This window comes from Papio anubis, chromosome 3, assembly GCF_008728515.1.
Source record: "Papio anubis isolate 15944 chromosome 3, Panubis1.0, whole genome shotgun sequence".
Lineage (NCBI taxonomy): Eukaryota > Metazoa > Chordata > Mammalia > Primates > Cercopithecidae > Papio > Papio anubis.
Genome location: NC_044978.1, coordinates 122,338,885 through 122,358,943, shown reverse-complemented (window position 1 = coordinate 122,358,943; position 20,059 = coordinate 122,338,885). Strand labels below are relative to the sequence as shown.

Below are 20,059 nucleotides of genomic sequence, written 5' to 3'. Positions count from 1 at the left end.
GTTTCTATTCTGGTCCAGGAAAATAACTCTAAATGGAATTTTTTTCACCTCTTCTATTTCATATCAGTCAAGGTATTTCATATTAGGTCCCACTCAAAGACAGCATGAGGGATTCTTTAAATGCATAGTTTTGCCAACTCAAGAGAAAAGGAAACCTTAGAGGCTTGATTCTAAATGCCCATTCTGGGAAAGTAGTATTTAGCATGAAGCAACCATAATTCATGCTTGCCATTCAGACAGGAAGTGGTTAGATTAATCTTTCAGCAGATGTTTTCTGAAAGCTGAAATAACTTCTCATGCATTGCCACTCCTATAGCTTGATCACAACTGGAAAGGGTAGGCCAAGTCACATACATCTTCATCTTACTCGTTTCTTAAAGAAAAGTGTGATTAACAAGGTGATAAACTGAAGCAGTAATAGCTTCTATATAGAAACATGTTTTAAAATATTAGTTGTTGGCACCAGGCATCAAACAATGTTGGCAAGCTCTGAAAGCAAACAAACAAATTACTTTTAACAAAAGCAACAATTTTTATTATCTTGCTTTATATTTAATGGATTAGAACTATAAAAAGATTCTTACTTTGTAAGCAGAAATATAAGTTGGATAGTATTTGCAGATCCCTAATGCCATTTTAAATTTCATTTATGACCCGCTACATTATAAATGAGATGCTCTAAAATAATAATCGTTTTTGTTGTTGTTATAGAACAATGAGAATTCCTGTTAGGAACACAGGTTACTGTTTACATTTGCTTGTTCTCTTAAATAGTATGAGAAAGAAGTAAGGTGGAGCTGTTGGGAAAGCCCATCGTGGACCTTTGGAGATTATCTTCTTGGTTCAGTCATCTCCACCACAGATTTTTAAGAGTGTGATTTCATAGTCTCCAGAAGTATCCGACTGCAAAGAACAAAATAAATGAAGAACAAACACAGTATAAATAATGGGAGACCATAAATGAATCAAATCCTATAGCACTAGGGAATTCACCTGGGTGTGAGACTCATGAGCTATACCATTTAGTAAAATGTACCTGCAATTCCATCATTCATTCATACCTGAGTGCAATTATGTTCTGACCAGGATCTTCTTCACAGTAAATAACATTTAGATTCTTCTTGATATATTATAGTTACATGTCAATTTGGGTTTAATAAAATAAGATTGCATCACTTACATAACATCAATTTCTAAAAAATTCAAAAGATTATAGTTTTAATAATATTTATCAAATACTTGCTATTCAAAAGGCTTAATGTGTATTAGCTACTTTAACCCTTTTAAAAACTCTCTGCAATAGGTACTATACATATCCTCCATGTAATAGATAAGTAAAATGAGAAAAACAGGTTAGGAAACTTGCCCCAAATCTTATTGAGAATAAGTGACAAAAGCAGGATTTGAATCCCTGTATCCTGGCTCCTTAATACCCTGCTACACTGCCTGACTTAGGAAAGTGAAATGAACCACATTTTTAAAGAATATGTTTGTCAGTTCCTTTTCCCAAGGCCAACCAAAAATAGATTGTTGTTCAGAAAAGATACCGTGTGAGGTTGAGGCTTAAAGGGCAAAGATAGCAAGTTTGTAATGCAAAAGACTTCATAGGAGGTAAAACTTGGCTTTCAACCTGGATTGTGTAAGATGCTCACATTATTTTTATTTTATTTGAGGCAACCCAACCAGTGAGCACTTTTTATCACTTAAGTTTCATATTTGAAACGGCTGTCACTGGGGTAAATATTAGAGTAAGTGGTAATATAAAGGAAGTCTCAGAGAAGGCTCATTTAGTGAAGAAGTTAAGCATTACTTTCATAGTAAGACAGAATAGGCATTTACATATATTGTTCTGTTTTCTTTATTTCTTGTTCATTTGTCTGTTTCACAAAATATATGACTCAATATTCTTCATTTTTGTATAGATTTCAGTTCTTATGCTGTTGGTTTTCCTGTCTTGCTCTGCAATAGCAGAGCTGACAAGTCAACAATGCTCCAGCTTTGTATTAAAAGAGCTCCTTCTAGACATCTCTGATCAGAATTTTAAACAATTAGGCCTTCTACCAGTTAGTCAAGAAAACACATCCAAGTAGCTCAAAGTATATTTCATACCACTAATGACTTACTTGACCTCTCCACATATCTTACATGGCTCAAAGACATCTCAAACTCAACACATGTAAAGCCAAACTCATAAACTTCCCCCAACTCCCCAAAAAGAAAAGTAAAAAAACCCCTAAAACCTGATCCTCTTGCAAGGAATGGCCCCACTATCTGTTTTCCAAGTTAGGAACTTGAGTGTCATCCTTGCTACCTTCCTTTCCTCACACCAAGATATTATACCAAGTCCCTTAAGTTTTAGCTCCTAAATATCCTTTGAGCCCTTCTTATTCTCCAGAATAAGAAGATCTCTCAGGGATCTTTTCATGATCCTGATACTAACTCTTCAAGAGCTCATGCCCAGAACTCTTCAATGGCTTCCCCTTACTCTTAAGCTAAAGCCAAAATTCCTTAAACATTGCCAAAAAGATCGTGCATGATCTGGCCCCTACATCCTCATTTTTCATTATGCTTCCTCCACCATGAGGCTTTTCTATTTGTCATTTCTTTTATTAGAATGTTCTATTGGCTCCCTTACCTCCATAACTTTTGCCTTATTAATATCTACTTATTTTCCAGATCTGAATCATGACTTTCTCATAGAAGCCTTTCCTGTAAAAGTCCTCCTATTATAGGATCTTTTAGCACAATGTCGCTTTCCTTTACATTAAACATAGTTGTAATTCCATAAGGGCAGAAAATGTCTTCCTCCACCCCATCCCTTTGCTTATAATTATAACCCTGAGCCTAGCACATAATATGCATTTGATAAATATTTTTAATTGAATGAATGAATTTGCTGATTTCAAAGCTCTCTTTCAACTGAACTCATCTTGCTACTTGGATTTTATTTCTCAATATTCCCCAAGGCGGACCCTCTAATCAAACAAGTGCCTTATTACTTCTTTCCCTCTTGCCTCTTCCCATACCTGTTTCTAGAGCATTTACCTTTAAGACCCTATTGACCTGGGGTCTTAAAGGTAAATGCTCCAGCAGAGTACCTGGCCCATAGGAGACACTCAACACATGCTTGTTCACCTGAAAGGCAGGCTCAAGACCCATTTCTCTAACCCCAAACGTCTTTTCTTCTCAATTCCGGTATTACTAGCTCTGTACTCAACAGTCTAGTATCTAATTGTATGTTGTTTCAATTATTATCTTCCAATTGTTTCTTTATAGCTACCTCAGGTCTCCACATAGATTATGAGTTGATTGTGAGTGGCTACTATATTTTCCCATAAAAAACTTGGAATTGTCCTATTTATTAAGTAAACACAGAATCTGTCCACCAAGGAAAACTACCAGAAAACATAATTTCATCTAAATTTTCCATAACATCTTCTTAATAAGTAATAAGAGGTACACACTGGTTTTCACCTCTGTTCTTCCTTGTTTTCTCCTTTCCACCAGTCACCCCCTGAGAAAGGTGTCAATGGACAAAGAAATGTCTAAACAATGGGTAGAAGGAAGAAGACAGGCAGGATTATAGGCTGAGATAATATGCAAAATGGAACTCTACCCCATGAATTTCAAAAACAACCATCTAAAAAGATCCTGTTCATCAATAGCAAAACTATAATGAGATTACTTAATAATATATGTTAGGTAGTAGAAATAAAGAAATCTTATATTATTTCAAATTGCAAACTGAAGTTTTCAGTGATGGATTTTTCTTTTCTATCAACTACAAATAGCTTAAATGTTTTCTAATACAATAAGCCTCAATTACCCAGACCATTGGGGAATGGAGAGCCACTGGTTAATTTAATTTTCTGCTTTGCTGAGGGTGAACTGAAAGCCCTCTTTATGTCTCAACCTTGTTACTGACAATCTTTAGAAAATGTCTGAGTCTATTTTTCTGCCTTAGTAGCTACAATATGGTTAATGTTATTGAATCTTTCTCTGATGATTGAAACTATTGTGATGTGTCAGGACTGATTCAAATAGAATTGAGTGTGAGCAGTTGATGCAATTTGTGCTAAGCCCCAGGCACAGTCTGAGAACTGCCTTTTTGAGTAAGTTCCTGATTTCAACTTATTCATGCATCTCAGCATCTCTTTCTGTAAAAGTTTAGTGCAAAAACAAAAACTCTGATTAAAAAGAGAAAGATTTTAGTGAATGAATCTACTTAACTGATTGATGTTCATTCATTCATTCATTCATTCATTCATTCATTCATTCATAAGCCATTTGTAAAGTCAGAGGCAGGAACCTTCCCAAGATAGCTGCAGAAAGACCCAGGTTAATATTTATGCCTGGTCAAGGGTGGCTATTGCGGGTAGGGCCATAGTGAAGGTTGGACCAAAGACTCCAGCTGCTGGCGGTGACACTGGAATGTGGTCTAAGCCAGGTGTCCCCAGGGGCCATCGCTGGGTGTAAGCTCCCTCACAGAGGCAGGGCTCCAGCCTTGTAGGGGCTTGAGAGAGGGTGCTGCTGGGAGCTACCCAGGATGTCCATGGTGCATAATGATCCACAGCTTAGGGAATCTAATCAGCATAGACTCCATTCCCAGTTTTGGACCCTCAGTGCTCAGAGCAAACACTCTCTGCTTGGCTGCTGCTTCCCTCTTCATCCTGGATCGCCTTCTAGGACCCAACTCTCAGCTTAGACCTTGGAGAGTCCACCTGGGTCCAACACTCTCTGGTGCTGATTTCCCCGAGACATTCAAGGGTAGATGGAGCAGCAAAGAGATGGAGAGGTCTGCATAGTCTGCAAGTCCTCTGTGAAGACAGCCCTAACCCTATCTTTTCCCCTGGTCAGTGTGGCCTTGGAGGCAAGGACTGTGGATTGCTCCACTCACCAATCTCAGCTTACACTTTGTTCCAGGGAACCAGCTTGGACTAACACTCTCTATCACTTATTTACTAGAGACTTTCATAGGTGGTCTGGAGCACGGAGGTAGAAAAGTAAATCAATGGAAGGCTGCTGAGCAGGTGCGGGGCTAGCTCCTTAGTTCACCACTAACTAGTTGCCATCTTCCTGTTGGGACTATGACTTTTGAACCATGAGCTTAAGGTACAGAAGCCTCTTGTACAATTTGTCAGCCTTACTGCCTTATTAATTCAAATAATTTGTAACTTATTTGAAGTTTCTATGTATAATATATCAACTGAGATCTGAAAACAATGGAAATGGTTTTCATGCTTTAAAACAGAAAGGAAGGAGCCCATTTTAGGAAGATGCTTATCCAGAATGAAAGAAACAGAAGGGACTAGATTTTTAAAAAAATAAAAAAAACTGTAAAAATTGATAAATTTAATTAAACAAGATGTCCACCCTCTGCTTGGAAAAAAATACATTCGGCCAAGTCAAAGGACAAAGAACGGACTGGGAAATATGACCAGACAAAAGGTTAGTCTACCTTATGTGTAAAAGGTCTTAGAAACTGACCAAAAAGAACAAAAACCCAAAAGAATGTGGACAAAGAATGTAAAAAGACAGATCACAGAAAGAGAAATACAAATGTTATTTAAAACATGAAAATATACTCAGTCTCACTTATACTAAGAAAAATGTATATTACAACTACACTGAGATACAATTCCTCACCTATCAGACTATGAAAACCCAAAAGTTTATCTATAGTCCCAGCTACTTGGAGGCTAAGGCAGGAGGATTGCTTGAGCCCAGGAGTTCTAGGCTACAGTGTATTATGATCACACCTGTGAACAGCCACTGCACTTCAGCCTGGGCAACAGAGCAAGACCCCATCTCTAAAAAATGTTTTAAAAACCCAAAAGTTTGAAAATACCCTCTGTGCCAAGGCTATGGAGAAAGAAAGACTCATACATTCCTCATGGAATTGCAAAATGGAATTCGATTGGTAATATTTGTCAAAATTTTAAATGCATTTACATCTGTCTAAGCAATCCTACTTCTGAGAATTCATAAAGATACATTCGTACCTGAGGAAGTGGTGTATGCATTATACAACATTGTTTGTAATAGCAATAAACTGGAAGCCTGTTTGCTATGGTGAGTACAAATACACAAACAATGGAATGATATACAGCTATTAAATAAAACGAGAAAGTTTCCTATATACTGAAATGAGAAGCACTCTAAGCTGCAGAACCATGCTGTCTCATGTAAAACAGAGAGGAAATTTAAAATACATATTTTTCTTTACTTACATTGTCATAAAGACTGAAATAAATACATACGGTACAATATAAAAACAGGTAAACAATTTGCATATGTAATTCACAGAAGAAGAAAAATTAGTGGCTAGTACACCAAAAAAAATATTGAGTGTCTATTATATGCCTGGGATTTTAGAGCTGAAAATAAGGGACACTGCAGCTACTGTTTTAAGCTCAGACAACACATGTATGCATTGACAAGGAGAGAGAAATCTAAGTCATATATCTTTATATTTTAAGGAATATAAGAGTAAGGAGACGGGTAGAGAAGGGCAAAATATGTTTTGCTATTTTTAAAAGTAGACTTACTTTAATTGCTGAATACAGGGAATAGCCATAATGCTTCTTGAATTCTATTCGAATGTCCAAAAGGTCAATTTCTGATCTGGACACCATTATTCGGTTCAGAGTAAACTCATCAGTTCCAGCACCCTGTTAAGAAATGCAGGTGTTCACAATACAAATGTCATTGGTCACAAAGCAACATGGAGATTTATATTTATAAGAATCAGATAATGGTGTGCAAAAATACAGTGATTCTTATTCATTTATTATCAAACTCATCATTCATTATTCAAGAAATATTTGTTGAGCACCTACTCTGTGCCAGCATCATGCTAAATGCTGCAAAACAGAGATAAGATACCCAGGTTAAGCTTCCAGTTTTGTAAAGAATACAGGCAAGAAAGTAAGCCATTGTACAACAGTCTGACATATTGAAAATATTGGGTACCATGGGAGCATACTTCAGGGGGGCCTAAGAAACATTAGGGATTAGGATAAGTCTGAGAAAGTGACATTTAAGCAAGGACTAAACAGTCAACAAGGGGAAGGAATAGGTTCATGCAGGGAGGATAGAAAGGTCCTGTAGAGGAAATAGCAGGTGTGAAGGTTTGGGGCAAGAAAGAATGCCACGTTCAAGGATACATAAGTAACAAATAGGGATAACAAGAAAAGTGTCTGGAAAGGCCAGACCTTGTTAACCATGAAATGAAATTAAGTGTGGAGAGCTACTGTAATATTTTAAACATCAGAATGTTGAGATCAGATCAAATTCGTGGTTTCAGAAAATCACTTTGACTGCAGCATGAGAAACAGATTGCAAGGTAGGAGTAGAGTGAAGATAAGGGAGTAAGACTGAGGCTTTGAGACTCATCTTGAGGAGACTGAGTAATTAAGGAAAGAGAAGACTGTGGCCATCCCTAGAATAAAGGCAGTAGGGATGGAGAAAATGGGAAGATTTGAGAGTTGCTTATGTAAATGGATTGACAAAACATAATGAGGTATCACTACAGGATAATGAAAAAGAGAGATAGTGTAAAATTTCCAGCTGAGCAGTTAGGTGGATTTTGACCTAAGGATGGCCAACATACTAAATGATATTCCATTCATCTATGTCCAGCAAATGCTTATGAGCATCGACTATAGCCAGGCATTATTCCATGTGCTGTGCATATGGTGGTGAACAGAACAGATTATATCTCTGTCTGCATGGACCTTATGTTCTAGTAGATGGAGACAGACAGTAAAGCAAATTAACTATTGCTTAAGTCAATAGTGATCAGAAATATGAAGAAAATAAAGCTGGAAATGGCGTGGAGAGTGACTGAAAGGGAACCAACTGGCCTGGTATAGTTAGGGGAGACCTCTCTCAGGAGGACAGCTGAGACCTGAAAGATGAGAAGGAGTCAGCTAGAGAAAGATCTAGAGGAGGAGCATTCCAGAGAAGGAATGGATGCAAAGACTGTGATGTGAGAATAGACTTGCCACAGTTGAGGAATGGAAAGAAGCCTGGGGTGGCTGAGGCATAGTCAACAAGGCTGGGGAGTAATGGTATGACTTCAGAGAGTTGGGCAAATTCCTGTTGGGGCCATTCTCTGGGATGACTGAACAGGGGAAGGGGAGCAGATCTGGGGCTGGGTGACTTGAGGGAAAGGATGTGTTCACTTGGGATATAACTTTGAAGGTACATGCGGGACTGCAGAAAATGGCCAGTAAAGAGATCGAGGTAAGCATCTTCTATGCACAAGGTCCTGGCCTAGGGTCTGAGGATAAACAAGAGCCTGTACTCATGGAGCTCATCATCTGGCAATAAAGACAGACAAGCAAACACAGGGTTACGGCATCATTAAAGGCCGCCCACTCAGCTGGGTTTATTTTAAGTAAGACAGCTTGAGAGGCCATGGGATCTACTGGGTCTCAAGTTTGAGGTTGGCATTCTAAAACAAGTTTTACTGCCTGCACTTACTGTGAAGTGGCGAAAATAATGTGGTCAATACTTTTCTGTATCTATCTCTATATGGATTAGAATACTATTAACCTATGAGACAAATTAGTAGACAAATTAGCTACTGTAGAAAACTAATCTAAGTGGAAAAGAAATATGACATTCTATCAACATTAAGTCATATTTTTACCTTCTCATTTTCTTTTTTTTCTTTTTCTTTTTTTTTTGAGACAGAGTCTCACTCTGTCACCCAGGCTGGAGTGCAGTGGCACAATCTCAGCTCACTGCAGCCTCCGCCTCCTGGGTTCAAGCAATTCTCTGCCTCAGCCTCCCAAGTAGCTGGGATTACAGGTATCTGCCACCACGCCCAGTTAATTTTTGTATTTTAAGTACAGACGGGGTTTCACCATGTTGGCTAGGTTGGTCTTGAACTCCTGACCTTGTGATCCACCCGCCTGGGCCTCCCAAAGTGCTGGGATTACAGGCGTGAGCCACCACACCCGGCCTGTCTTCTCATTTTCTATTTAAAATAGAGGATGAACTTCTAAAATCTAAAATTATACATAAATTTTCATCTTTCATACAAGTGGAATATTAGCATTTACTGAAACTTGTCATATTAGAGAAAATGAGACTGTTTTAGCTATATACAAATCAAGCTATACCTACTTAGAAAAAAAATTATTTCATAAATCCAGGTCTGTTTATTTTGAAGAGAAAATCAAGTGTCTGTGTAAAGAGTGTATTCTATTATACCTTGATTTGCTGTAATATAATTTATCTTAAAATGTTCAAATTACATTAAAATAACTAATTTTTAAATATTTGTTCTACTATTTGCATACTTCCCCAAGGGAATTAAGGGACGCTAAGAATGCACACGAACTTTCCAGACCAACCTTCAAAGCTCGATGCAGTCTTTCTGCTAAAAAGGCCGGCGTGTTCCTCACACAATGCACTGTCATAAAAAACAAAGTAATGTTCAGCTCCACGGAATAGAAATTGGGTTAATCTATAGTAAGTAACACATTTTTTAAAAAGATTCTTTGGACTGTCATACCACTCTACCCCCTCCCCACAACTGGCTTTTACTTGGAATGAAAGAAAGGCTGCTTACCCTGATTTTCAAAGCCTTTTAACGTCATATTTGCACAGAACTTTAGCACAGTAATTATCTCCAGCCATGGGGAAAATAAAATTACCTGCCAAAGAAACTCCCACAGCGACTGACTCATCTCTGGATCCCAGACACATCGAACACCTACGCTTTCACTGATAACTCCCTAGGGTGCGACACTGCTCAGCTACCAACATCTCGGGCTACTGATGAACCACAACTCGGGCCTGACAACTGCAGCGATGTTGCTCCAAATAACTCATTAGGCACGAAGGGGCACTGGAGTTCCATTTAAAAGCAATTTTTCCCATGGAAAGAATTTTCTTTTAAATAACTGGAGTAGAATTTACAGGCTGGTTAGAGTGACTCCATTAGAACAAGTACCTGTCATCTAAATTCAGTTGCCTAAAAAAAAAAAAAAATACAATCTTCCAATTCTTTATTTTGAAATAACAAGAAAAGCAGAAATAAAACAAGAAAAAGGAAACTGACAAAAATGCAAGACTAAATGATCTTTTAAATAAAACGAAAATAGGAATAGAAAAGTCTGTAAGGAACAAAACCTATTTACAGCAACACAATTATTTTCCTAATCTTACATCTGATCTCTAGGTAGGAATCCAACCAAAAGTGAATGGATTTTATAATGAATTTTGGAGCTCAGAACAAGAATAACTGACTTTCACATCGTGGCTTATAGACTCTCCTAAGGAAAGCTAAAAGACTTTTGGCTTTTGTAAGTGATTTAAGGGAAATAGAAGGAGAAATGTATTAGAAACCCAAACACAGCATTTAGAATAAAACTGTTACATGAAGTTCTCTGACAAGAAACTAACCATTTAAACTAGTAAACTCACATTCAAGTAAGCCATAATAGCCTGATACAAAATAATGATGCCCACTTTCATCCTATTAAGCTTTTCAGTCACCTCCCTGCCAACTAGATTCGTACAATCCCTTCATGATCCTTTCTTCCCTTTAGCTTGCCTTCTGCTTTATGTTCTTACCTACTAGATTTGTTCTTTGTATCTGAAAGTTTTGGAAGGTGGCAGTATGTTTTAGTGGGAAGGAGGCTTCACCACCCAGCACCATAGGCAGGGAAGCTTGGGAGTCCGTTAGAGTTAATTACCATGACCAAGTATTCATAATTGCCCATTCCCTACCCTATTCATTGTCTTGACCACACTTTCGTCAGGCCTTTCTCCTCCCACAGGTTCCTGAACTCTGGCTTGTCCCCAGTCCCGAGCAAGCCCTAAAATGCAGAACATGCCTCTGTTGCAGCTTATCTTGAGAGTCTAGCTGTCCACCGCCAGGCGTGTTTCCTGTCAATCCCCAACGATCACACCCTCGTGCTTGCCCAACATTAAAAGTTGCTGCTAAGACTTTTCTGTTGGATTTGGAAACTTTTGCACATTTTTTCCCCCTGTCTTTTAGAGACACCCAGCCGAGTCTTGCATGTTTCTGAAATCAACACGTTCTCTCTATTGAAATAGTTTTTCTGAATAAAGCCTCTCCTTACTTAAGGCTGGATTTGTTTTTATTTGGCAGCTAGTATGCTCCTATTACACGATTCTAAGATGACACAGCTCAGATGGTTTTTCATGTCAAAAACTATGTGTTGACCATTGTATTGGATTCCTTGTGTATGAAATATGCAGAGTAGGCAAATCTATAGAGACAGAAAGTAGATTAATGATTACAGGAGCCAGGGGGTGGGGAGGATTGGAGAGTGACTGTCAATAGTTACAGGGTTTCTTATGGGGCTGATTAAAATGTCCTAAACTTAGATTGTGCTGATGGTTGCAAAACCCTGTGACTATATTAAAAAGCATTGAATTGCACACTTTGAATGGATGAATTTTATGGTATGTAAGTTATATCTCAATTAAAAATTTTAAAGACTGGTTTATTCCAATGGTAGACTGAAACAGAAAATGAAAGTGTGACATATTTTGAACTTCAGTTGAATTAGAAGGTCTTTTTTAACATGATAAAATAATGTGTATTATAGCCCAAATGTAATACATAATTCAATGATATATTTCCAACAATGCTCCTTGGCTCAATGAATGAGAGTTTGTACATCTCAATAAAGTTTTTCAAACATTACGGCTTAGCAAGAACACCAAATGAAAAACAGCAGGCAGAATTAATATAAAGATTAACAATATAGGCCAGGGGTGGTGGCTCAAGCCTGTAATCCCAGCACTTTGGGAGGCTGAGGTGGGTGGATCACTTGAGATCAGGAGTTTGAGACCAGCCTGGTCAACAAGGTGAAACCCTGTCTCTACTAAATATACAAACATCAGCCAGGTGTGGTGGCATGTGCCTGTAATCCCAGCTACTTGGGAGGCTAGAGGCACAAGAACCACTTGAACCCAGAAGGTGGAGATTGCAGTGACCTGAGATTGCGCCACGGCACTCCAGCTTGGGCGACAGAGCGAGACTTCATCACACACCAAAAAAGAAAGAAAGATTAACAATATAAAATGGAAAAAAAAAATTAATCAGTTGTATCATTACCACTGGAACAGTCTGAGAACTAATTATGAAGACTGATCTCAATTCTACTTTTTTAATTGAAGAAGAAGGTTTTCCCTTTCTTAGCCTCCTCGGCCTATCTTTTAGCAATTCTGAGTCAACAGTGAGCTGAGATTGTGCCACTGCACTGTAGCCTGGGTGCCAGAGACTCCATCTCAAAAAAAAAAAAAAAAAAAAAAGAAAGAAAAGAAAAGCCACTGATATCTTTCATAAATAACCAAATATGGTAGATTACCAAACTGGCTTAGGTCTTAGTTGCGTGTGTGTGTGTGTAAGTGTGTGTGGTTTTCTATAAAGAGACAAGGTCTTGCTATGTTGCCCAAGCTGGCCTTGAACTCCTGGGCTCCAACAATCCTTCTACCTCAGCCTCCCAAGTAGATAAGACCACAGGTGCATGCCACGGTGCCTTGCCTATGTCTCAGTTTTCAACAAAGCTCAATAAAAATGACAGTAGAAAAAAAATATTTCAGCTCTCAAGAAGTCTACAAGCTAAACACGGTCATAAGACAAATACAAACTTAAAAAGCAAAGTAAGATTTAAAAAGATGGCTGGATGTGGTAGCTCACACCTGTAATCCCAACACTTTGGGAGGCTGAGGTGGGTGGATTGCTTGAGCTTAGGAGTTCACGACCAGCCTGGGCAACATGGTGAAACCCCATCTCTACAAAAAATACAAAAATAGCTGGGCCAGGTGGTGCATGCCTATAGTCTCAGCTACTTGGGAGGCTGAGGTGGGAGGACTGCTTGAGCCTGGGAGGTTGAGGCTGCAGTGAGCTGAGATCACACCACTGCACTCCAGCCTGGGTGACAGAGTGAGATCCTGTTTCAAAAAAGAAAAAGAAAAAAGACTTAAAAAAATAACTTCTTCATGCATTCATTTAACAATATTTGCTGAGTGGACTGTGTGTATCCTGGACCATGATGGGGGCTGTAGGGAGCATAAAAAGATGGATCAGCCAGGATTCTTGCCCAAAAGGAACAGGCCTTGTCACTGAGTTGAAACAAGTGCAGAGTAACTTAGTTTACTAGCACTCGGAGGCTTACCTATGGCCAACAGTAAGTCTTCAAAATGCCCAGATAATTCTCCTTTTATGCTGTCCACAATGTCCTTTTGGCTGATATTTCTGTATTCATCAAATGCTAAAAGGAAGCACCACAAAATTATTTAAAGCAACCCAGTTGAGCACATTTGAATATATTCTAGTTTTTTATTTGATACGCACAAGATCAAGTAGCAAGCTAAAAACCTCCCTCTTTAAACCATGAAAATTTGGGTACAAAAGTTTTTGTTTTTCTTTTGTTCCTTTTTAAGGAAATCATCTACGATAAACCCCAAACATCCCTAGATAATTTTCTTCAATGATCTCTCTTTCTCTTTCTCCTTCTCTCAAGCAGTAAGCATTTCAAATAGCCTAAATAGTTAAATAATAAATACTTTATCTAGTAAGGTGGGCTATTTTAAATTTGATTTATAGCAGCACCTGGGAAATGATACTATAATCACTAGTCAAATATGTTTTCTCTGGTAAAGAAATCTCAACTCTGAAGACTTCCTTGCACTGAATAAATCATTTCCTAAGGCGGCATGGCCTACTTCACACCTCCCAGAAGGCATCCGAATTTCTTGATCAGTATTTGTCCCAAGCAAAACCTGTACATATGTCACCAAGTATACAGGCATATTTTGTAAGCCAAGTACATTTTCCCCCAATAAATTTTTTAAAAAAGAAATTTTGGAGAGAGACCTAGGGTTATCTGGTTTTTGTTTTTCAAACAAAGACATGAATAAAGCAACTATCACTTACTGTTGTCATTATTTTATAAAACAAATGTGATTTTAATGCAAAAGTTAAGAAAGAACAATTCCAGAATTTCAAAGTCACAGTAACATCCTTATGTTTACTCATCGTTTCGTCAACTCAACATAAGCTTGGTCTAGCTGTGTGGCTGTTCTGTAAACTAGCACCTGGAAGCCACAGTCAGAAGATGTTCACCGTAAATGGAGGTTTAGTGTTCTAGGTGCTGTTGCTTCCAGAACAGCTCTAGGAGATGCCATGAGCGAGAGGGTGGGTGCCCACAATTCCATGTAATAGCTGGTCTGACGATAAGAGTCGATCCATTCTACCATTTACCTTCATATCAGAAATAGCTGAAGGTTAATCAGTATTGATGTGTCAACAGAGACTCACCTGCAGTGTCTGGCTTTTCTGGAAGTGGCTAACTAGAGAGAACTGTTAAGTGAAGTGGAAGCAGTTGGGCTTCTCCATCCCACAGGAACAAGCCTTTCTACTCTCACCCTAGAGGTGGCCTCTTTTCTTCTTCCGGCCACCTCCCTCCCCCATCTATTACCTGGTACTCACTAGGTAATCTACTCAGCCTTTACAGAAAAACAAAAGTGTAGTGTCAGGACTTCCTTGAGTGACAATACAGCTTCCCCATTTTGTTTCCTGAAATGTGAATAAATAAACTGGAACAGACTGCAATTTTAAACTTCATTTTTCTAGATCTTTGTATACTAAATGCAAAAACATGTGTAAAAACAACACACAACACAAAGGATTGTAATGTGAGTTCGTACTTAGTTTTAGTTGAGGAAAGCTCCTTAAACACAGGATCTCAGTGAATTTGTCTTCATCCGTGCCCCATCTGTTCTCACCAGCTTTATAGAGAATCTATTCGCAAGAGAATGTTATTGGAGACACAATTATTTTCTTTTTTTGAGAGGTGACATGAGAAGAATGGGAGCCGTATTTTCGAGGTCAGTGCAATCATCTATTATCAAAGTCTCTCACTTTCAGCAGACTAGAAATCAATAATTGGGCTGGCAGGAGCTAAGGAGAATGATAACTACCACTGGGGCAGGCAAAAAGTTAGGGTTGGTATCCTCAAGCCTCAGGCTTCTCTTTCAAACAGGCAAAAAAAAAAAAAAAAAAAAAAAAAAGCCCCCCCATTGGTCTATTTTTCTCCTTTTTTCACATAAATGCAAAGGCAGCCACATAGCAGAATAGATAAAGGAAATGTTTTCCTGCTTTGTTACTGACCTGGGCATCTTTTTTGGCCAGATGCTCATCCACTTTCAGACTTTCATCTCTTCTGCCCTAAACAGGGATGACAAAAACAAGGGCCATCCTTTAAAGACAGAAGATTCTAACACACGGTAACTCAACCAGCAAGGGATCTTAGTGGTTTTTCTTCAAGGCAGGACAGGTTGCACAGAAAAATCAGGTACTCTGGGCTCCAGTTCTGTTTCTGCTATTGACTAGTCATGAAATTTTTAGCAAATCACACAATTTTATGGGCCTCAGTTCCCTCCTCTGAAAATTCATATATATATATGAATCTTATACATACATTCATAATATATTCACATATACATACATTCATATATATTCATATAGACATACATTCATATATATTCATATATACACACATTCATATATACTCATATATACATATATTCATACATACATACATTCATATATATTCATATATACATACATTCATATATACATACATTCATATATATTCATATATACATATCTTCATATATATATATATCTTTTTAGAGACAGGACCTCGCTCTCTGTCAGCCAGGCTAGAGTGTAGTGCTGCAAATGTAGCTCACTGTAACCTTGAACTCCAAGGCTCAAGCTATCTTCCCGCTTCAGCCTCCTGGGTAGCTAATGTGACTACAGGTGCACACCACCACACACAGCTAATTTTAAAATTTTTTTTAGAGATGGGAATCTCGCTATGTTGCCCAGGTTGGTCTCAAACTCCTGGCCTCAAGCTGTCCCCCCAACTCAGCCTCCCAAATCTCTGGGAATACAAGTGTGGGCCACTGTGCCCAACCCAACACAGAGGTCTTATGTGGAAGAAAAGACAAGGTACAAACTGGGAGAACATATTTGTAACATGTATCCGATAAAGAATTTGTATCCAAAATACATAAAGAACTCTTAAAACTCAATATGAAAATAACAACCCAATTTAAAAATGGTTGAAAGATCTCAATAGGCATCTCACCAAAGACGACACAGAGGTGGCACATGAAAAGACTCTCGACATTGTATGTCATTAGAGAATTACAAATCAAAACAATCAGATGCCACTACACAACCTGTTAGAAGGGCTCAAATCCAAAACACTGACAACACCAAATACTGGTGAGAATGTGGAGCAACAGGAACTCTCATTCACTGCTGATATGAAAGCAAAATGGTACAGACACCTTGGAAGACAGTTCTGCAGTTTTTTTTATAAAGCTAAATATCTCTTACTATATGATCAAGCAATTGCACCCCTCGGTACTTAACCAAAGGAATTGAAAACATGTCCACACAAAAACCTCCACATGAATGTTTACAGAAGTTTTATTTACAATTGCCAAAACTTGGAAGCAACCAAGATGCCTTTCAGCAGGTGAAATAAATATTCTATACATGGAATATTACTCAGTACTTAAAAGAAATGAACTATCAAGCCATGAAAAGACATAGAGGATCCTTAAAGGCATATAGCCAAGTGAAAGAAGCCAGCCTGAAATGGCTACATACTGTATGATGCCAACTACAGGACATTCTAGAGACGGCAAAACTATAGAGACAGTAAGATCAGTAGTTGGTGGGGAGGAAGGTATGAACCAGCAGAGCACAGAGGATTTTTAGGACAGTGAAACTACTCTATCATACTGTAATGGTAGACATATGACATTATACATTTATTAAAATCCATAGAACTATATGACAGAAAGAGTGAACCCTAATGTAAACTACAAACTTCAGTTAATAATAATGTATCAATATTCATTCATCAACTGTAACAAATACACATACTAATGCAAGAGTGAGACCTTCTCTCTCTCTCTCTCTCTCTAAACAAAACAAAACAAAACAAAACAAAAAAATTAGCCAAGGTGGTAGTGTGCACCTGTGGTCCCAGCTACTCAGGAGGCTGAAGTGGGAGGACTGCTTGGGCCCAGCAGGTCAAGACTACAGTGAGCTGAGATCACACCATGGTTCTCCAGCCTGGGCAACAGAGCGAGATCCTGTCTCAAAATAATAATAATAATAATAATAATAATAACGGAAAGGAGAGAGTAGAAGAGGGGCATATCGGAGCTCTCTGTACTTTCTGCTCAATTTCTCCATAAATCTGAAGCTGCTCTAAAAAGTAAAGTTTATTTAAAAAAAAAAAACAAAAAAAAAAACCTCAAAGGCCAGGCGCAGTGGCTCATGCCTATAATCCCAGCACTTTGGGAGGCTGAAGCGGGTGGATTGATTGAGGTCAGGAGTTTGAGACATCCTGACCAACATGGTGAAACCCTGTCTCTACTAAAATACAAAAATTAGCCAGGTGTGGTGGCATGCGCCTGTAATCCCAGCTACCAGGGAAGCTGAGGCAGGAGATTTGCTTGAACCTGGGAGGCAGAGGTTGCAGTGAGCCGAGATCGTGCCACTGCACTCCAGTCTGGATGACAGAGTGAGGCTCTGTCTCAAAAAAGAGAAAAAAAAAAAGTCCTCAAAAGTCCCCAAACCAACTGTAATATTAAAGGTTCTATGGTTTAAGTGATGTTTGTGTGCGTGTGTGTGTGCGGTGTGTGTGTGTTCATGTACAAATACTTAAGCACATTATAGAAAGACAGGAGACAGAAACAAAACATGGGATTACCTGAATTATTTGGCAAATTACAGGTGAATGAAACATTTAGCTACAATTGTTTAAAATGAATTTGCTCGTATTTTCAAACATTAGGTCCTTGCATGACTGTCTGATTTTTGCCTGGTTTCTTTTCTGTGCTGCTGATACTCTGCTGCTGTTTGCTTTCTTCTGGTTCTCTTTCACTGTACACTCTGCTCCAATGATATAAATGCTGATTATCATTGGTCTTAATATAATACTAACAAACCACCACCGCCCTGTGTTGATCACTAAGTACTTCACATGCTCTCTCTTTCTGTTAATCTTCATAACATCCTATGAGTACTTGGCATTATTAGTATTTTAGTTTTACAGATATGAAAATGAATGCTTTAAGACTTAAAGAACTTGTCCAAATATACAAAGCTAGTAGGCAGCATGAGATTCCAGCCCTGTTTGATTCTAGAACCCTGTGCTAGAGCCCTGCTCTATACTGCCTCCTGTGGGTGGGTGTGTTCATGTCCATACACAAACAGATGTGCACTTATGAATATATACCTCTGAGAGCATATGCTTGCAGCAATACTTCATAAATTTGGTGTTGTGGGTTCAACCTTCATAAGGTTTTCACATTTAAAGTAATTGAAACCATAATTTAGATAAATTGCTTCCTAATGGCATAATGTCTCACTTTGACAGGTGCTGTTTCAACCATGAGGCTGAGACCATTGTTGGGATTTTCTCACACTGTAGGTGCTATGTAAATCAGCTGAAAGAAAATTGGTGAGATATGGTTTAAATCACTTTCTCTCTTACACATAGCTATGAATATATCTCCTCTTTGACCTTACCATCTTTATGATAAAAGTCATGAGCCTTCTACAAAGAGAAAGCAAGGTGTGGCCTCATTAGGTCACATAGTGATTAATAGTTTGGCAGCTTTTCCAAGGTGGCAAGGCTGAAGTTGCAGCAATCACTTTCTTTTTTTAATCCTGAGACTGATACTCATTTGTTAGTTTAATTCCCATCTCTAAAGACAATTCTTCTGTATCATGCTTCCTATTTAATTTAGAAGCTAACAAAAGAAATATTTATTCTTTGGAGTCCAGAAGAAAATAAACCTGTTCTTTAAAATGGAGACACTTATAATGGAAATAAATATTGTATGTCAGATGATGTATCAGAATGTCTTCTAATGTCAAAATTGTGAAACCTGACCAAAACACCTCCACTTACTGACTCAAATAAGTTTTCTTTGTTGTTACATCATTATGTATGCTTTTATGATCTTGGTTAAACATTACATTGCTTGGTGGCAATGAAAATGTAAAATGAACAAACCATCTCATAAGGAAAATTGTGAACTAATTGTCTCAGTTTGGTTATTTTTAAACTCCCTAAAAATTATTATTGAGCATGCAGATTACTGGGGAGTTAAAAAATAAAAAATAAAACCTTACATCTGCCAAAGTCAACAGAGCTTTCCGGAAGTCACCAGATGTTTCCGAACTAATGTCATCTCCAAGACTCTTCTTGTATACTGAAACCAAATCAGAATGAAATTAAGCCTTGACAAACTGAAAAATACGATTATAAAACAGAAAAGTTTAAATGCCAACACTAGCAAAGAATGAGTATGTGATAAGACAAATCTTGCCCTTTAATCTCTTCATGCTCTTCTGTTGTGAGATGGTACATTGTTCTTGTAACTCTTACTGCACTGTGTTGTGGTAAATGCAAAAGAATAGAAAGAGTTGTCATTCTGGAGCAAATCATGGTTTATTTCATCTGACAATGGCACTAAGGGATGCACAGTGGAAAAGCTGGGGTGGATGAGCTACTAGTTTGCCTTTCAATTTCCATTCTGACCATCTTCCATACTAAGAGAACCCTAACCTTAAGCAAGATACAATGCACACAGCTTAAAAACTATATTCCCAGCTTTCCTCTTAGCTAGTGCAGTCCTATAACTTAGTTCTTCACAATGAAATGAAGGCAGACAAATATGACTTTGCTGGGAAATCTCCTTAAAGGGATGGGACCACGTTCATCTTAGTCTTTCCTCCATTTGACTGCCTTACATGTGAACTGATATCTGCATCTTGGGCAGCCATCTTGGACTGTGAAGATAAGGACCACTTCCTAGGGATGGCATAAAAGTAATCAAGAAGAAGCCTGAGTTCCTAAAAGCTTTTAGTAGCTGTCATACTAGTCCTAGAATTGGCAATGTCTAGACTTCTACATATGATTAAAATAAACTTCTACTTTTTGTAAGCCACTGTAATTTTTCTGTT

General features: G+C 38.2%; 1 protein-coding gene across 4 annotated transcripts in view; it reads right to left on the bottom strand.

Annotated features, from left to right (window-relative positions):
• Positions 1 to 508: 508 nt before the first annotated feature.
• ANXA3 (annexin A3) overlaps positions 509 to 20,059 on the bottom strand; it is a 60,797-nt gene continuing 41,246 nt past the window's right edge. For 3 of the 4 annotated variants that reach the window (XM_003898719.4, XM_021938475.2, XM_021938477.2), the window contains 7 exons: positions 19,226 to 19,305; positions 15,167 to 15,223; positions 14,704 to 14,797; positions 13,170 to 13,265; positions 9,366 to 9,424; positions 6,549 to 6,671; positions 509 to 903 (listed from right to left, as the gene is read on the bottom strand). In XM_003898719.4, the coding sequence (XP_003898768.1) occupies positions 844 to 903; positions 6,549 to 6,671; positions 9,366 to 9,424; positions 13,170 to 13,265; positions 14,704 to 14,797; positions 15,167 to 15,223; positions 19,226 to 19,305 (569 nt within the window). In that variant the 3' untranslated portion in view covers positions 509 to 843. Of the gene's footprint in view, positions 904 to 1,061; positions 1,194 to 6,548; positions 6,672 to 9,365; positions 9,425 to 13,169; positions 13,266 to 14,703; positions 14,798 to 15,166; positions 15,224 to 19,225; positions 19,306 to 20,059 lie in introns of all 4 variants that reach the window. The other variant, XR_002522051.2, reaches the window with a different exon arrangement.